This window comes from Sinohyriopsis cumingii, chromosome 13 (assembly GCF_028554795.1).
Source record: "Sinohyriopsis cumingii isolate HCF-2022 chromosome 13, ASM2855479v2, whole genome shotgun sequence".
Classification (NCBI taxonomy): Eukaryota; Metazoa; Mollusca; class Bivalvia; order Unionida; family Unionidae; genus Sinohyriopsis; species Sinohyriopsis cumingii.
Window position 1 is genome coordinate 18,426,078 of NC_142973.1, and position 20,996 is coordinate 18,447,073.

General features: G+C 35.6%; 1 protein-coding gene across 1 annotated transcript in view; it reads left to right on the forward strand.

Annotated features, from left to right (window-relative positions):
- LOC149785005 (putative ammonium transporter 1) overlaps positions 1 to 20,489 on the forward strand; it is a 38,225-nt gene extending 17,736 nt beyond the window's left edge. Inside the window, exons 7-11 of the mRNA XM_089931173.1 lie at positions 486 to 624; positions 7,368 to 7,462; positions 15,015 to 15,141; positions 15,805 to 15,918; positions 20,196 to 20,489. Coding sequence (XP_089787299.1) covers positions 486 to 624; positions 7,368 to 7,462; positions 15,015 to 15,141; positions 15,805 to 15,918; positions 20,196 to 20,305 — 585 coding nt within the window. The 3' untranslated portion in view covers positions 20,306 to 20,489. The remainder of the gene's footprint in view (positions 1 to 485; positions 625 to 7,367; positions 7,463 to 15,014; positions 15,142 to 15,804; positions 15,919 to 20,195) is intronic.
- Positions 20,490 to 20,996: the final 507 nt, after the last annotated feature.

The following is a 20,996-nucleotide window of genomic DNA, read 5'->3' on the forward strand; positions in this document are numbered from 1 at the left end:
TGTATTCTAAGGAAATAAATTATTTGCTGAATTTTACAAAGGTTGTTGCTTCTCGCTCTTTTCTAATACTTGCTCTAAGACCATAGAGTTACACTCACGCATACCCCCCACATACATACATACATACATACATACATGCATACATACATACATACATACATACATACATACATACATACATACATATATAACAATATTGTTAAAGGTTAAGTTCACCTTATGCTCACTGTATGGTTGGACCACTCAGATACGGTTACTGAGAAAAGAAAAGAATCTATAATATATATATATATATATATATATATATATATATATATATATATATATATATATATATATATTCTATTTAAATTGAGGTTAGTTCTTTTGTTCTGTACTTTCACTTTATTCAGCAGTAGCAAATAGATTATATTATTTTTCTGCGATCGCTGTTTTTCCTAGTACAGTTAAAAGAAAGGGAAATGATGAAAAGTTTTACGTTGCAGGTGGCAATTTGTGCTGGTTGCAATGCTTATTATCCATGGGGCGCATGCGTAGTAGGTATACTTGCTGCAATTTCCTATCAGCTCTGGTCATACATTGTGCAAAGTCTCCGTGTGGATGACCCACTGGACGCTGTAGCGGGTAAGATGAAATATTAATACAACTACTACTACTACTACTAATTTTAATCATAATAATAATAGTCTTGGAATAAAAAACTACACTGGAGTTTCAAATGATTCAATTGGCCCAGAATAAAATATATCTATTTGTTTGATTTTAATTTGTATAAAAATGCAACTGATTTAAGTTTGTTGTTGTTGTTGTTGTAGGGTTTAACGCCATTTTTCAGCACACGATAGGCTATACATGGCGGCCAGTTATAATGGTGGAGGAAGAATCCGGGAAGACCCTGGAAAGAACCACCGACCCTCGAGAAGCTACTGGCAAGCTTTCTCACATACCCACACTGGCCGAATCCGAGACTCGAACCTACGCAGACAGAGGTGAATGGCAGTGATCCGTAACGGAGAGCGCTTTAGACCACTCGGCCACTCGGGGCCCCCAACTGATTTAAGTCAAAGTAAGCATACGTTCTAAAATGAGATTCATGGCTGTAACATCCTGTTTCAATGTAAAATTTGGCGAATATATTACAGTGAAAACAAACTTTAACAAGAAGTAGAGCCAGGAGGATGGTGGGAGTGGAACGTGAGCTTCAGTTCCTCCTCCCAAAAGAAAAATAACCAAGAAAAACAAACAAAAGCGCCCCCCCCCCCAAAAAAAAATAAATAAAAAAAATAAAAACACGAGCCCTATACAGGTGGAACATTACCTAGGGAAAGTTTTCTTTACAGTTAGATGGTTACAATTATTTTCCGGAAATACTTAAAAAGTAGGAACTTCTTTAGGTTTCGCTCCCCCGCGCTCCTATTGCCTCCTTGCTTAAGTTCCCTCTAAAATATATATTTTTATCAGCCTTTTATTTAACGATCAGTTTCGGAATGATTTTGAAAGCGGTCTTTAGATACACGTTTCTGTAAGTGCGGGTGTTCGATTGAATTTTGACCCCGTTGTAAACATGATCAAGGTTCACTTTTCAACAGATGAGGGTCACATTTCAATTATTGAATACTGGATAACCCACAAATAACCAGTTTTGCAATGAACTATATACAGATTGAAAATAAAACCAATTCTCACCAGCACACTAGCTTTCCCTGTAAATTGGATAACCGAAACCAATTTTGATATTCTTCGTACAACTCAGCTATCATCCCCTGTAAACTGGATAACCGAATCCAATTTTGATATTGTTCGTACAACTCAGCTATCATCCCCTGTAAACTTGATAATCGAACTTAAGATATTGTTATTGTATACGGTTGTCAACTGTTTGGACAGATGATACGGTTAAAGACATTTGGGACTATTTTTGGAAGAAAAAATAAACCACACAACAACCATACTTGTTGAGCTATTGCGAAAGAAAATCATGTGAACGAAACTTTTAATCATTTTAGGAGCCTGAAAATTTGCACTTATCTAATAGCCAGTTGGAATTACTTCACACATGAAAATGACTCATGGTTACCAGTAATACCATTGATAACATGTGTTCGCATTTTGATTTCGAGGTACGCCTGTTCCCAAAGTTACTTGATGGACTTTTCTCCTTTGAGGCATTATTTTGATAACAAGCAAGTTGATACAGCTAATTAATTTATTAAATCCTTTAAATATTAATTCTTTCATATAATTTGAGACAGTTTTTTTATTATACATACAGTAAGTAAATTAAGATATCGGTCGATGTTGAATTAAATATTGTGGAACATGACCTAATGACCTTTGTCCATCACAAGCACAGCTCCACTGCCATAATTGTGCTACTGTATATTTTCTGCTTTGCTCAGTCTGTCAAGACGGTTAGCACATGAGGCCACATTGTAGCCACCTTTGTATGGTGGCCGATGTATGTAATGTTGTCGTTTCGTAGCGACGACAAACCAAAGAAATGCCAGCAAAGATACAAGCAGACAAAGTATCATGACAAAGCGATAAAGTGCTAACGTGACAAAACAACAATCTCAACTACTGCAACAACCCAACAAAACTTTGTCGACAAAACAGTGCTATATGGTTGCTCTTTCGCCCATTTTTGTCGAGCTGGCGCCTGGATATTGTTGAACTGTCGCGTTTTGCTAGGTGGTTTTGTTGGTTTTGTCAAATGGTAGTTTTATCACATTGTCAGGTTGTCAGCTTCCGGTTGACATGCGTAATGTAAGTATTTTTAGATTGCCATTTGCAATTTAGTGTTATATCCCCGCATACTATACCTTGGCTGGAGCAGGAAGAAAAGATGAGTCTAGTAACTTTACAAGATAGCAGTATTCCTCGTTCATTGTTTTGCATGGAAACAATTTTATGCATTTTCTACATGCACAATAATGCTTTTTTTCCTCTTTAATTCTCAACGATGACATTATCATTTACGGGCATAGTTTGCCAGTAATTCGAGCAATAGGGTAAATGCAGTGTAAGAATACTTTTGTTTTACCATACGCATTGTGTGAAATCGCATGCGAAAAAAACAAGGCGATAAAGCGCCAACTCAACAAAGCGAAAAGGCGTTAAGACGTCAAAACGCCAAGGTGAAACACTACAATGTAGCTACAAAGCGACAACCCGACAAAATCAAGTGGCTAAAGTTATAACACGGAGCAAAACAAAGTGCCAAAGTAAAAACCCAAACAAAATCATGGAGTTCCAAACAAAATCATGGAGTTAATGGAACATTATCGTATGCCAACGCGACAAAATGATACCTTCGGTTGGTCACACTAATTTTGTCGTTTTCTCGAGCTATTTTGTCGCGTTGTCACTTTTATCGCTTTGTTGCGTTTCTTTCTTTGTTGTTTTTGCCACTTTTCGCCGCAACAGCGCGATAGTGTGACATGGAAGATATTACCCATCATTCTTCATGGTCCAGTGGTACTGCACCGCTCCAGATCACACGAGTGGGGCTGGGGGTCTAGACGCTGGCCTAGTGGTTCTTTGTGACAGACCTTTACGGCTCATCAGCACAATATTGTCTATATCGTACTAAACGAAGGTAGATATATTAAAAATGTATTAAACAAATTGAATTGCACAAAATTACAGGAAGATCACTTCTTCCAAATAAATGTAAACGTAGATACAATATAAAATAGTAAACAGTAAATTGGAAAAAAATATGTACGATGTATGTAAAAGCGAAGTTAGCACATGTAACACCTTAAAACATGACCACAATTTTTTTTATCAACCGCATTATCTTACATAGTCAAAACTTTTCTCGGGTGGTACGTCTTCGTACAGTTTTCTTCAAGACGTTTACGTCAAAATACTTATGTATTACATGTTGAAAGTCGACGCACTTGACAAGAATGTACTCTATTGTCAGTCTACACACTCCTATTCGAGGTTCACCTTTCAGGAAATATGCATGCAAGAGAGATTGCAAATAGCTTACTGTGGATCTTCCCCGGGTTTTCTCGGCTTCTTCCCCTACCTAATATATTGGCAGCCATTTTTTCCTATTCTTTGTCTATGTTTTTGTAGAATATTGTGTCAACTGTACCGGTGCACATACATGTATATTCTACGTCCGCATTGTCCTGTTGATTAGACGTGTCTGGATTTTGTGTTTCATCCGTTTATATGTCTTTATTGTTACATTTCGAGGTTCTTTATAAGTTTTCAGCCTGTTATAATTAATAGCACTGTGTGTATCCCAGTAAACGGTAAGTACTTTTTTTCACATTGCTTCGACAGTGTATGGTCCAGTTTACAAGGCACTACGTTTCCTTCCTTTTCTGGTTATTTTCCTTATTGTCTGAAGTAATACTTCATCTGCTACATTAAACACAATGTCTTTCTCTTGACTTGGTGGTGAAGCTTTTGCTTCTTTTGTGTATATTTTTCCGTGACAGAGACAAATTCAAACGTGATTCCTCCTTCGCTTCTATTGCTTCAATATCTGCAATAACATGGCGTGGGGAAATCAATGCATCTTTTGTTCACTAAACGGGTCACCATATAGCAAAGATTAGTATGATATTAGAAGATTTGAATTTTTGGATTATTATTAATTATGTACGTCAAAGTCTTCAACATGCCAATGATATTTTCACCAAAGATTTGCATGCGTGCCTCTTGGTGTCTTTGCTTTGTGATGTGACGACAAAGTCATGGGGTATCAAAGATCAGTAACCAAAAGAAAAGGCACAATTATGATTCTACTTTATTATGAAATATTACAAGTGATGATAATGGTCTCTAATTCCGAAACAATACGAGTGAAGCCACATAAGCGAAGCGCATAAGTTGTTATGTATATTTGATTAAATTTATATTTGATTTAATTTAATTGTCTGTTTGTAAGTTTCAATTTGTTTTTATTTCATTACATGCTAAAGAAATGTAATTTTGTTTACTGGAATTTGATATTTTCCAGAAATTAGTTTGACCTGACCATTTATTCGTAAACACCTAATGCTGAATTAGTACCTTACCTTGATTCAAAATTAGTAACAGTTCGAGGAAAGACCTTCTTTTTTATTATTCTTAATGTGTGATTCATAGGGTGGAATCGAGGCTGACTGGGACTACGTGACTTTAGACGTAAATAACACATACGATGTTTTAGAAATTCTGGTTTTACAGGAGGGTTCGCCCTCATCCGGGAATCTGTTTTGCGTCTCAAGTTAATGTATAACCTTTGTTTATAGAAAATTTAGTGAGTCAGGCTTCTAAACACTTGATATCAAGGTGTTCGTTTTGTTGTGACCAGTTTGATTTTGAAATTCTATTTTATGGAATTATTAATTCTCTTTCCCTAGGAAGAGTTAAGTGCTCATATAGAATTCTAGGACAAAGACATCTAATGAAATTTTATTCGGAAATTCAAACACCGGAATATTATTTTCTGTGGTACAGTAAAGAACTGTAGGCAGATTGAATATTTTAATACAAATAATACTATCATAAAGGTTAGAGAATGTGTTTTAATACGTACTCTACGGAGATTCGAACCCAGCTCCGCTTGTAAACGGCACCCATCGCCTACTATCAATCATTTTTCTATAGAATCCAGGGATAGCACTTTCCGTTCTGTCTGGTGTATATTAATAATTAATTCTCTGTCTGTTTCTCTCTCTCTGTCTGTCTGTCTGCCTGTTTCTCTCTCTTTCTCTGTCTGTCTGTCTGTCTGTCTCCCTCTCTCTCTCTCTCTCTCTCTCTCTCTCTCTCTATATATATATATATATATATATAAAGAGAGAGAGAGAGAGAGAAAGGGTGTGTAATCCAGTGCTTTGTACCCCTATATATAAAGAGAGAGAGAGAGAGAGAGAGAGAGAGAGAGAGAGAGAGAGAGAGAGAACGTGGATTTGTATATACTGGCATGTAATTAACACGCTATTAAAGTTTATTTGGCAATCCCAAGGACAGGTAAGTAGTTTGATAGTAGCGGTTTGTTCTTTTTACTAATCTGTGGCCTCCCATGGTTTTGTCTTTACATCACACGCGAGCCCGCAAAGCCAAATTATCACGACGCGTCGATGAAAGACGAAGTGGCAAAATTGTTACACACACGTCTGCACAATTCCTTAATGTGGATAAAAATAAATGTGATGGAGAAGGCTTTGACTTAGATATGTAACAATAATCCAAAGAAAAATCAATCGCTATTATCATATTTCTCAAGCCGTGCGATCCATTCTTTCTGTTAGTCCACTTGTTTGCTGTTGATAAGGGTGTGTAATCCAGTACTTTGTACCTTTTTGGTTGTAGCTATGAGATCCCCTGCAATAAGAAATGGGTCTTTTCTTTAAACAAATGCGCATTAAGCATTCTTTTTGCACACTGTATTATTACGTATATTTAATTTAATTGTTTTTCCGTTGGTTTAATTTTTTTTAATTCCATTATTCCATTACATGCTATTATAATGTAACATTATTTACTGAACTTGACCTTGTCCAGAATTCAGTTCAGTTCTGTTTGACTCGATTGACATTTTTATATATTTGTTTTATTTCATTGGTGTAAACAACTAAAAATAGCTTCATTATGCTCTATGGGTAAATTAAACTTTGTATACAGTCGATGACCTTGTTTCAAAATCAGTGACAGTTTTGGTAAGCAACTTTTTTTTCATTTTTGAAATTCTTTCTCAGAGTAAGAATCATTAAGTTGAGTCAAGGTCATACTTGAAGTACGCGATGTTTACCACGTTTCATATGCTAACAATGTATTTTGCGTCGTAATCAGTCGTATAACTGATGTTCTGAAAAAAGGTTTGTCAGTCGGGCTCTAAATTTTGGCACGTTAAGGTGTGCATTTTGCGCTGTATTGTGACCATTTTGGGCTGAGTTTTTATTTCTTCAAATTATTGAATTCAAGTGAATATTTTCCTTGGAAATACAGTTGTGTTCTGATATAATTCTTGGACAAGACATTTGTTGAAATGTATACTGAATTAAAAACTGGAATAATATTTTTATGGTTCAACAAGAGAGCGTGGACACTGCAGCACTTCGTAGGATATTCAGGACGTCATCACCTTCTATCTTGAATTTCATCCGCATTCAAACTGAGATTCACTTAGAAATTTTCGTCGATACGACTTCTGTTTATAATTCTTGAATTATTTATGGACTTAAATCGCAATACCTCAGTTTTCTCTTTTTCACTTAGTATTTTAGGCAAATACAATATTTGTTAAATTTTACAAAGCTTGTTGTCTTCACTCTTTTCGTTTGCTTATTTTATGAACATATACTCCTAACAGTATATAGCGTTGATGTATTTTTCATATCTAAACCAATGTCTTCCAGTCCATTTCGGCGGAGGAGTATGTGGCGTCATTATGGTTGCTTTTTTGGACAGAAAGAATGGAATTGTCTTCAACTGGAATCCAAAGGCAGGGCTGGTGAGGAATGACTAAGAAATATATTATTCTGAGTCAGTATTGGCGGAGTTCTGTAATAATTAATTCACTAAATACAGAATTAATTTCTTAGAGGTAACTTACGTACTTACTTATTGATATTAAGTTCATTTTAAGTTCTTAACAATGGCAAAAATTAAGCCCCTGAATACTTCTGTTAATTGTCTTTTTCATAGTAAACTTGGAACCACTACCTGAGTTATATATAAGTCGCGGTTATCATTTATCTTTAAGACTGAAATATATCGAACTCTATTCACCTATTGATATATTTTAGGTACTTATCAGAAAATTGTCTAATAATCTGTAAACGTATGAAAATGTTCTGAAAATACAAAGGCCTCAAAAGGGAACGAAATAAAATGAAACATATATAACAAAAAGCCCAATGGCATGGGGTTACGACTCTACGCATCTTTTGATTTTCGATTTACAAGTACAATATTAAACTCGGCCAAAGTAAAAATGAAATAAAAAGGATTCAAGCACACATACAATAATTCTGTTGAGCATTTCGTTAGATGGAGGTTTGAAATATCACGAGGGCGTTAACCTCCTTCCACAGTATATCGTTTACTTTTCTTTGCAAATGTTGCCAATGAGGTAGTGTCGCATTCACATACGTGTTGGGACTCAATATTAGTGACAGCCATCTGACATCACGTTTTGCTTAAACGGATGGTGTTGTGATCAACCAAACATTAATACTTTCCAGATGAAACACAAGGAAATTGAATATATAAACAGGAATGATTCATTAAACAAAGATTGAAATGAACGTTTTCATTTGGTTGAATTAATTATGCATTTTACTACTGAGCCGACAGAGAATTTTATGAGATAAGAAGGACCCATATCAGAGTCAGCTGGCGGCTTGCATGACGTGAATCCAGCTGACCCCATTGAGATCCCCCATCATGAAACTTTCGATGCACTTTCACTGCATGCCATGATCATGTAGATTTTTATATTGTTGTACGCTGCCATGCACTCATTCGGGTCTGTGTATGCATATATGTATTACGGAAAATCAATACTTAACAAAACAACGTCGCGTCAAGGAATCTATTAAAGGTGATTCATTTGTAATAAAGAATACACAATGCGATTTGATTGTTTAAAGAAAACGGTTTTTATTTGAAAGTATTAGAAGCACATTTTTAACTGAATTGATCTATTCTTTTACGATAATGTGGTATATAATATTACAGTTATAGTGTTTATACTCTGACTTCGCCCTAAGAACAAAGAGCTCGTAAACTTGTCACGTTGTAATCTGATTACTAACGCCACCACCATATCAAGCAGCAGCGTCACTATAACGTATGATTACTAAAAACCCATGCCGGATATGACGTGATTTCGTATGTCTTGTGATGATCCAGTGTATTCTCCTCCCATGGGACGTTCTTATCCAATACATTCTCCTCACATAGGACGTTTTCAAGTACTTATTAGTTGAAAAGACACGAACAGTAAAAGAATACTAATGTAAACGAAATTTTGATCTCGTATTGTAAAAATAAAAATCAATATTCAAGCCAAATTTGATTTTACAAAAATTATAAACAAAAGACACCTGACCAGCCTGACGTGAAAGTCAACAATTTGGTCCTTTGTAGGGCTAATGGGCATGCGCCTAAATGGCCATATTGTACACTTTGTGTGCAGCTGAATAGTATATTGCAATATCTTACATTGAAATTGATACAACCAACATTAAGTGTGCTAACTGCATAGAATTGATATCAGGGTCCTCCTTTAACACCTACTAATTTATTCAACCGTATTCTGAATGAAACTCTTGAAACGAGAGATGCGTGGTTAGGGACAGTTGCTAAGTCCTTTAAATTTACAACATTGCAGACATGTTATAGTACGGGCTGACTACTGAGTCTCTTCCCTGACTTTTCTAAGTGACATGTAGTGGGCTTAGGTTACTATTAGAGACATATAGTGGATTTATGTGACTATCATGCCAAAGGATGAGATAGCAGTTGATATTTGACTGCCAATTAGTGGCAGTCAGTTATTGTGTTCAATGCCCGTTTACGATGCCTACGAAATTCCGCTGTTGCTTTCACCAACAAGCGGTGTGGAGTTGAATACAAGAGGTTAAAAACATCATCCCTACACGATATATGAATTTAGCACACTCAGGGGAGCAAGCAGATCGCCGAAGTCTATGCAAAAGGGTAATGTAAGAAGAACAACAAAAAGAAAATATATTGTTAAGCAAGCAATGTTCAATCAAACAAACGAATAACAACGAAGATTTATTGAAAGAACTGGAAAACGAATTAACACTGCAAAGAGAAATAGTACACATAGTAATCGACACACTGTAGGCAGTGGAAGGAGACTTTTAACATATTTATTATTTTGCAACGAATCGAGTATAAAGATTTAGAACACATTGATAAGGTTCTAAAACAAATGAAGATGAACATGGAAAAGGAGTTGAAGAAGTAGAACAAATAGAAGGCGACGAGTTTAAGACTTGAAAATCTGGTAACAGTATGATTTGGAACACTTCTTCTCCTGATTTCTGCTGATCATAGGTATCCGCTATATCACTTATAAACTGGAGTCATCGCCAAAACCAGCCCAGATGTACATAATGCAAACAAAACAACAGCCTAAAAAAGTCCGGCGCGATAGTCAGGATTAAGGGAAGCAAAATTGATTGGAACAGATTAATGTCCTAAAGCAATGACTAGACCGACAGGGGAAAACAGTTACATCCTGTAAACATATTGTTGATTTTGTACAATTTAATACAGATTGTATGACACATTTTTAGCGGTTTTAGTCAGGATGCTATTGTAAACATTTGTAGAACATAAATTCACCATCTAAAATGTCTTTCAATGAGTTTTGTTTTACTGTTATTTGCTTTGCCTGTGATAAAACTTATGCTTAATGCTAAATACATTTGACTTAGTCTTTTTAATGTCTGTTTTTTAAAATAAATTATTCAACATCTATTTTGATAAACTACTTCAGCACCTATTTTTATATACTATCCAACACACGGTGGAAATGACCGAGACCCTTACAATTACTAAGAATCAAAAACTGTTTGGAATGCTTACACAAATTATACTTAGAAACATTCAAACATACTATCACATAAACATAAAAGGTTTAGGATTTAAATGAAAGCGGATTAAATATATGCACACTATCACATAGCAACAAGGGTAGGAGAGTTTATAAACACACTATACTACACACACAAGATGAGTACGAGATTTAAGATTGAATCATTCGCGAACAGGCAAATATATACACAAACACAAAAACACATATCGAACAGTATCTCTGTTTCTAAAAGAACTGGGTGGCCCTGACAGGGCCGTTAGGTGTTGTAAGCCTAAAATTTTCTAACACAGGTGGCAGTGTTTCATTGATCTTCTCTGAAAGCTTGTCTGCTTTAAGAGTCCATAGATTAAAACGCTCTTGAGGCATCCTTGCTTTTCCACAAATATTCTTCTCTTGTGATGCATACGATTGCCCACGTTGCCTTGACATACACCGGGTAGTCTGGATTGAAGAGCACACTGGAAGCAATAGCCGTTGACTCCACACAACGCATCCATTTTCTTGGTTTGGGTTAAGAATAGGTGATATATGGGTGAACGTACCTCTATAAATAGTCTTGGTCTGGATCGAAATTGATTGGCAAGATCAACCAATCAGAACGAATGTAACATAATTCAGTCACTATGTGTTTTCCATCTTCCCAAAAAAGCGAACTCGTTACGTCGGTTTCAATATATATAACTACGAGAGTTCATACGATATACTACTGCTTAAGTACAAGTTAGCCAGATTTATAACCAGACTGATATACTGTTGTGGTTGTTGTTGTAGGGTTTAACGCCATTTTTCAGCACGTGAGAGGCTCTATATGGCGGCCAGTATTAATGGTGGAGGAAGAACCCTGGAAAATCCCGGAAAGAACCACCGACCCACGAGAAGCTACTGGCAAGCTTTCTCATATACCCACATTGGCCGAATCCGAGACTCGAACCCACGTAGATAGAGGTGAGATGGCAGTGATCCGTAACGGAGAGCGCTTTAGACCACTCGGCCACTCGGGGCCCCGCCAGATGTACTGAATTCAGTCATACGTTACACACATTAAAGCATAAGTAATGATCGAGTTATTTTAATTCGGTGAGATTATTTTAGTTGGCCCTGTGTTATATATTGAATGTGTACCCTAGTGAAGATCTCATGTTTCAAGGACCCAACGATGCAGAGGGAATATACATTCAGTTATCATTTCCAAGCTTTTACAAGATTTATCGGGTAAAAACTTGATTATGAGTTCTAATGGAATGATTTAAAGGGTAGCGAAGTAAATTCGTGTGCGCTTTAGCGTTATGTATATTTTTATATTCTTGTTTAACCGTGTTTCATGCAATACATGGCTCAGTCATTATATTTTTAGTTGTGATATTGACGTGAAGTCATAGAAATTGTGGGGTTTAGTGTACTCTGGTGGTGGTGTTGAAAGTGATGTTGGCGTCGAGGACGGTTTTGGTTTACTCGCAGTGAATTGATGGAGAGAGAGAGAGACAGACAGACAGACAGAGACAAATAGAGAGTCAGAGAGAGCATGTGTGTGTGTGTGTAATTTGTATTTCAAACGTAGCTTTAACAATTTTTCACTCATATCACTACAATGTCTGCAGTGTGGCAGTTTATAGTGAGGCCTAGTTATACACTTGCTGGAGTTTATCTTAGAGGTATTAAAATGACAGTTTGAGACTATCCATTACTCACTATAGTCTGATGGAGGTTAGTATACCTGCAGAATTAATTTCTTTTAAAATTTTGGACAAAAGTCAACGTGTTCAACAATCCAGCGATAAGCTTGACATGGCCCATGGTTAAGCTGCTTTTCACATGACACACGTTTCTCATCAGACCGATAGCGGAAAACGCAAACTTTTATTGTAGGAACAACTTTTTGTACCTAACTACATATTGTCCAGATTAATAACGATGAAGATCAGGAATGATTAGGCCCTACTATTATGGTGGCTCGTACCTACGCACGGAAGACCTCTACAAAATAATGGAAACAATTATGGAAAAGCATTTGAAAAACAACGAGTACAAGCAAACCTTTTTCAAAGGAGCACACATTTCCAAAGAGACCAAGACGTGCTGGCCCTATGCTATATACTGAAAGTGTACCCTAGTGAAGATCTAATGTTTCAAGGACTCAACGATGGAGAGGGAATGTACATTAAGTTATCCTCACCAAGATCATTTCCAAGCTATTACAAGATTCACTGGGTCAAGTCGTTATTGCGACAAACGTGACCATGTATTTACCAGTTAGGAAAAACATTGTGGAGATTGATGTCGTGACTATTTCGCCTCCAAACCTTGAATTCCTGAAGGACAAAACGGGATTGTTTGCTCTGGTTGCAAGCGAACATTTGTCAGTTAAGCATATTACGAGAAACATTGCATGTAAGTTTTCCAACAACAAAAAAGTGCTTGCATAGTTTAGAAAACGTGTTTCACTTGCTGACATTTTGTTCGTACGAATAACCAAAAGTAACACGTTTATCCAAGAAAGAAAAGACGTCATTTCTGTATCTAGGTCGTTGAATTTGATCATCAGTGTTAATTTAACGTAGCCTTAACAATTTGAGTCATATCTTTACCACTTTAAGTCACATCTTTACGATGCCAGCATTGTGGTTTATAGTGATGTCTAACATGTAGACATGTGGAATCACGTTTCACCCATTCACATTATACTGACAACAGGACGACCAGTTCTAACACTAATCTGTACCATTTTTATAAGTCTTTGGTTTGACTAGGCCAAAGTTCAAACCCGTGTTGGCTTTAATACTCTTTCTAATTTTGATGAGTGGGTTTTATACCCCACTAACGACACATGGAACGAAGAGGAGTTGCATCGTTACGGAGAACTATCTTCCGCAGGCTACCGTTATTGGTCACAATTTCTCGGGATACGAAGGACAATTTCTTTTTAGATATTATTCCAAACAAGGATCTGAGTTTCCAAAATTGTCGATGAACAGAGCTGAAATCATTTACATTAAATTAGGAAATGTACAATTTACAAAAAATGATTCCATTAGTTATTAAGTTTTAAGTAGAATTCCTAAAACGTTTGCAATGACAAATGGCTCAAGGCCATTTTTCACTCTTCTTCGAAACAGAAACCAGTCGACGTGATGTACTCCCGCTTACTATAATGACTCGGATGCTGTGTGAACAGAACGGCAAGAAGCTTTCTGCGCCTGGTACCAGACTAACTCTTTGGATTGTAAAGAAGAAATGTTGATATATTCTATAGCCAATGTAGAGATATAGCTACGTTGTTGTGAAAATTGTCGACCATTATTTCTAGATCACGGATGCATCGATTCCATGAAAGAAGCTACCATCATTGCCAAAGCGTGTGGATTAGTCTACCGAAAGTAGTGGAGCAACAATAACCACTTGGATCGTCTTTTAGCCATTCTTTAGTACAATCCTCTCAGTGTCGCTGACTTCGGAGGAATTCAAAATTTAATCGTCCAGCAAAATCCAAATGTAACAATTTACGTCTGCAAGATATGCAACAATGGTTACAAACACGATGGACGTACACGTTACACCAACTCATATGACGAAAATTTTCCAGAAGTCAAATTAAAATAGTTGCAGTTGATCATCTATGGCAAGTTGATTAAGCCGATATATCCCATTTGGCGGATTACAATCCAGGTTATAATTATTTGTTTGTGTTTCGGTGTGGTTTGAAAATCAGTGTGAATAGTTCCTTTGACCTTTAAAACAAGTTCCAACAAACGGTTTCGGTCGGTAGCATAGTTGTATACGTCGGAAAGGGATTTAGTTCTCGTTAGTTCTCATTAGTTCTCGCGTCTTCAGCATGAGGTTGCCAATAATGTGCTAGACGTGTCATTGAAAACCATCCATGTAACTAACCAGACAAACCCTTACAAGGTAGTAATGGACAAAAATATACGACTTTAAATTTTAGTTTCTGCTGTTCTTGTATGCATACGACAAGTAGAAAATGAGTGGTCTAGAGTTCTCTGCTATCCATTTTGGGTGGTATATCATGGAATACAATAATATAACAATATTGTTGCTACATAAAATGGCATTAGAAAGGGTAATAAGCACGACACATCATACAAATCATTTATCTCAAGGATAACACGTTTATTCAGTCCTACCAAAGATTACTTCACTCCATATGAAAAGCAATTGTTTCAAGACGAATTTTCCGTTGAATGTTTGAAAATCACAAGTACACCTTTTTTCTATAAATAAAGCAGTATACGACGAATAAATTAACTTTCATGCTGTCAGATTTTGTGGTTTCGCCCAAAGTATAATGGTCACGGAAACCGTTTCTGTTGTACCTGGTCTCTTTCACAATCAGTGGCAATGCAAACACTAAAGTCTTCTACTGGAACATATACTATATTACTATATAAAATCGATATGCCTACGTTAATTTCAGCTCCTTGCCTGGCAACTTGCCGGTTTGGCCACCATTATTGGGTGGACGGCAGCATGGACTTTGCTGCTGTTTGGAATTATGAAGCTATTAAAGATTTTGAGAGTGCCAGAGGAGGTGGAACTCAAAGGTGAGGCTCTTGATGAATATATATATATATATATATATATATATATATATATATATATATATATATATATATATATATGTATATGTATTGCAGTTTTCCATCTGTATTGAGGCCAAATTGGCTATGTTGGTTACATCAGTTTTATAAATATGTTGTGCTAGTAAAATGCAATTGAACAGTTATTTCGTAGAAAGATTTCGGCCATTATTCCTGACACCTTACAAAATCGTAACATATTTTTGTTCTTTGTATAGGTTAGTACCCCAGCTATCAATCGGGATTTCGCATAATTAGACGAAATATGGCATAACATATGGCTTATGCAGAGTTTTCACCCTTCATACACTAATGCTTCAGATAAATAAGCATTCAAATTTGCTGTAGGTGGATATATCGTGATTGATTGCAATATATGTAATATAGTTATCATGAATAGAGTATGATTCATAGACCCAGTCTCTTTGTGAAGGTTATATTTCTTTGACTATAATTTGTACTTTCAAAATATATTCCTTTTTTAATGAAGAGAAATAGATTACATTGGGCGTTTTTTATTTACCTAAAGTGTCTACGTTTATTACATTTAGCATCTTTTTCATATCTGGTATTTTATTTAATTGAACGGCATAACTAGCGTTATTGACCAACCGCCATTATTCTCAGGTTTGGACATCCCCCACCACAATGAGCCAGCCTACCCAGTGGAGGCATATGGACACGGCCATGTGGAAAAGATCGTACAGATCCTCGAAAACACCCCGATGGAGGTCTCTCACTGTAAGCAAAACTACTCCTATGACATTAGGACACTTTGCGTTTTCTACAGTTATTCTCTGTGGAGGCAAAACAATATCAAATTGTTCAACGTAATTTCTCTACAATCGGGTCAGACGAAAATCACCTCACTGACACAACATCTCGTTCAATCTCATAATCTGCTTAAATGATAAAGACGTTTTTATAGGCGATTACCACATTAAAGAAACTCAAAGTAATCGTTTCATGATAACGATACATCAGACACGAGTTACTTTTATGTGGTGGCTAATGCTAATATCAGTCAATACCGGCTGGAACATTGTTCTCTGCCAATGTTATGAAGATAGTTATATATTGATTGGTATACGTTCAGTGCCTGTAGAACGAGATGCAGATAAATGAGAAAAAAGAAACGGCCACCCCATGAATCCCTTGAATCACGAATGGAGCAGTTAACTCTTGTGTTGCATCCAATCGAACACAGCATTACACATCTCCTCGTCCTTAATGCATACACCAGTCTAATCCCTGTCAATTTGCACAGAAACATTGAACTTAAAACCAAACATCACGCACTTTGATATAATATTCTTATTTACAGAAACATTGAACTTAAAACCAAACACCACGCACTTTGATATAATATTCTTATTTAATTATTCTTTTATGTTAATATTTTCCTGGAGACGAACTAATTAGTATACGTAACTATTTGGATCATGTCTTAATTGATTTTTCTCCTGCATAGACTTTGTGCAGTCATACACAATAGTTGTCTAAGTTTGCATTTTGAAGTGTGAAATATTGGTACTTAAGTTTGGATTTTGAAGTGTGAAATATTAGTACTTTTTGGGGAAATACATTTCATATTTTTCATTCATATTCACATACTAAAATGAAAGATTTCCCATCATACCATACAACACCTGATTGTGTGAGCGTTACAAAATTGTACCAGCAGCAAAGGAAATGAGTAATTGGTGAACTAAAACAAATAAATAGAAACCACCTTACATTTCAGACGTGGAAATTTATCTTTGATAAAGACATCTAATCAGACACCGTTCGCGTCTCCCTGAGTTTATGTCCCTTATGTCTTTGATAACAACGATAAACCCGATGACAAAAATGATATTAACTAAGATAGACGAGGTCAGTCCAATCCTATAGCTTTCTTGAGTAACGTATATAATATGATATATGATCAGGCTGTGAAAGTGATGCAAAGTTACGAAAAGGGGATGGGGGTAGGCGTGTTGTGCCGAAGAGTAACCTTAATCTTGAAAACTTAGTTTCTGGAACAAATATGGTATATAAAAAGAATGAAATTTTTCCCAATACCGGATGCATTTGATTTTGTGGTATCAAAAACGATATATTTCAACGTTACAATATCACGTTTTCGATACTTCACGATGAAATATATCAGGTATAAACATAGAGAAAGAATATATATATATATATATATATATATATATATATATATATATATATATATATATATATATATATATATATATATATATATATATATTATGTTCATTTTTTTTCTGCGTTAACTTTTCATTGTCAGAATCGTTCAGTATTTTAGGATACTGAACTCGCGCACAATTTCATATTGCATTCATAAAGGAACTACTTTCTACTGTAAAAAAAAAAACAAACAATGGAGGCAGACACTAGCACTTTTGATTTGTAAACAAATCATGTACACTCGCGTAGTAGGCGCTTTACGTATTGTTTGATTAAATTTGTTTCTGAATGAAGCAAAGCAGGTGTTTCGTGGACTGCCACATACCAGCTGCTTTGGCACATTCCGCGTTAACTTTTTTGATACAATGTTTCGGTATTAGGCTGGCTATACAGTAGACGTCCAAGAGGGTCTTTACAAATAACATGAAAGTGACAAGGTATAAGCTGTCTTCTTTAGCTGGCAATAAGAATGGCAAATAAATATACTTACAATTTTACATCCTGAGTTTCCTCAAAATGTACTTTCTTAGTTCTGCATATCCGAATTACATGAGCCATGTCACAGGTTCTCAATCTTGATTACACATTTCAAAATTATATTGTAATTTCGAATATAAGTGCAATTATATCTATCCTTACTGCACTCAAAATGAAATTAGCATTAAATTCCATCGCGTCTTTTTGATAATTGCAATTGAAAGACTTCATATTTTTCCCATATTATGATTTCAAACATTCAATGACAGAAACAGAAACACATTTGCAGATGTCAACACGCTTCTCCTTCGCTTTCCCAATCCGATAAATTTCATGTGGAATTGCCATATATAAATCCAGTCCATAATCACGAAATCGAATCATTCCAGATCAAATGGAAAAGTTGGTGCAATGCGCATTCATTCACAATATGACTCTAAATTTCAATTTTAACTAGACACATTTTCTTTCCAAAGTTATGATAGCGTGCGACTAAGTTCAAATTTATCTGGGCGGAGTTATGTGCGCGGTAATAATGATGTTGTTGTGTAAAGATGAATCTGCTCTTGTGTATTTAGTTTTGGAATACGGCATACAATCAGTAACTTTGTTTCCTGTAGTGTATTTGGTTAATGTAATTAAGCATTAGGTAGAATAAGAAAATGAGCATATAATAAAAAGGTTACTGCATTTGTATGGGAAAATATGAATTCGTTTTGTCGAATGGATATACTGCACTCCCATGTTCGTGCAGTATTCCATCCTAAAATCTCGTTCATATTTACCCATACAAATGCAGTAACCCATATATATATATATATATATATATATATATATATATATATATATATATATATATATATATATATATATAATAACTATGTTCGATATATTCTATATATTGCAAAATTTATAAGTGTGTGGTTTACACATTCTTCACCCACGCCGTTTCCTACTTATTTGTAGCTAATCGAAAGATTTTCTTCTTTGTAATGGATAAGTTCTTTCTTTGTCTCTCAGTTATTTGGAGTGCATGATTAATTTACTTTTCTTACCTTTTCGAAAGACTATACTTTTTGTTTTTACCAGGTTTATCGTTAATTTCCAAATGTTGCTGTATTTTCTGGTTTATTTAGAATTCTTTGAAGTTGAGTAGCAGTTTCAGCTAAAGGAACCAAGTCATGAGCAGTCAACAATTGAAATAAATCAGCAAATTCTAGTGTTACACACTTATTCCGGCTAGAAATACGTCTTTGCATCGTTTAGAAACAATGAACATAAAATAGCTGGTAAAACACAGCATTGCCTCATCCCATTCAGACAGTTAAATATTTCTGTCAATCACAAAATCTTTGATATTCGCTTATATGGCTTTTAGTATCGTAAGCGTTCTACTACTAATATTTTCATTTACTAATTTATGATAAAGCGATTGTGTCAATACGATCGAAGTCGTATTCATAATCAACACAAAGGGCATAAAACCAACATTTTTTTTCCCTCAGATATTGACATATCAGTTTGATTAAGGTGAATATATTATCTTCAGTGGAATATCCTAGTCTGGAACCATCTTGCTCTTCACCTAAAATATCATTTTCTTTGATCCATTTATCTATTCTCTCATTTGAAATGGAGGTAAATATGGTACAAAGCTAAGGACCCTGTAAGTTTGAGGCATATTTATTTTCCCCTTTTTGGGAATGGGTGTGAAAACTGCCATGGAAGTATCCAAGATCAAATAATTTTTTGAACATATATGCTAAGATATGTACCGTAATATATATAGTTGCCTTAAAAGATTACTCAAATTTTCATCAATTACTCCTAATTTTTCCGACTTTGAACGTTTTATAGCATGTTGTACTTCTAATTTAGTTACTTTACTTTCCAGATGTTCATGACGAATATTAGTTGTTTCGTTTCATGTACATTTTTGGTCGATCTCCTAATACTTATTAAATAACTCAGATAAAGTATTGGTATCATCCGGTCTCGTCAATTACTCCATGCGTGGTGCTCAGTCATTTTGAAAGTCTCAATAATAATAATAATAATAATAATAATAATAATATGTCACAATTTTATGCAGTTTTATTAGTTTTGTTTACGCTGAAATATAGATTTAGATTTTCCCGATGAAAATATAAATGTCTTATCATCATCTACGACCAATCTGTCATTTATTGTACCAAACAAGACGATGCAACAGAAATTACACCACAATTTTTTGATTGTCACCTTATCGCCAACATCGTCGACGTCAGCGTCGTTACTTTCGTCATCATTTTCGTCCTTTTGTCATAGTAAAAATCATATGTGAGTGATCTTTGTCTTAATTTCAGCGTACCAAAACTTGGCGTTTGTGCTGCAGGAACTGGACGACAAGGGTCCATACGAACATCCGGAAGTGAAGGCAGCACTAAAAAAAAACGACACCGTCACCAAATTTTAAATGGATGTGTCTTAGTTTTCCTTCAGCAACCTTCTGTGTAGAAAACGCAGGGTTGAGAATAGTTTAGGAGAAAAGTAAAATTCTTTTAATGTAAATACCTTGACTTGTTCATTTTAATTCTAAATAAATTTCTGCTCTTTTTAGAACTTGAAACTATCTGAGAAATGTTAGTAATTTGTTTTAAACCAATTGTACTAGTTGAAGAAGTAAATAATAACACAAAGTAGATCCATAGGTTATGTAACACTAGCTCCTTAATACTCCCACCCCTTCTCTACTGCTAGCCACATGTTCTCTCCAGGTCGCCCATGACAATCCACCTCAACCCACCAAACCTCCGCTCTGTTATCTATCCACCTCGTCGTACGCTCTTTACAACTGATTGGACCTAAGATATCTGCAGATTGTTGCCGATTAATCCACCTAACCCCCATCTCTCTCTCTCTCTCTCTCTCTCTCTCTCTCTCTCTCTCTCTCTCTTTTACTGCAGCCCAATAACCAATCTTTTTTCTCTTCAAATTTGAACGATTCGGAGTTCCGTAAGTTTTGCTTTGGTTTTCGCAGGTAGATATCCGAACTCAGAGTTAACCACGGGCTACATGAAAATGAAATTTCATGCCCAACCCGAAAGATTAATGCATTGGTGATGAAATTCTCTGCTTATCACCATACAGCGATGCACTGGCGATGA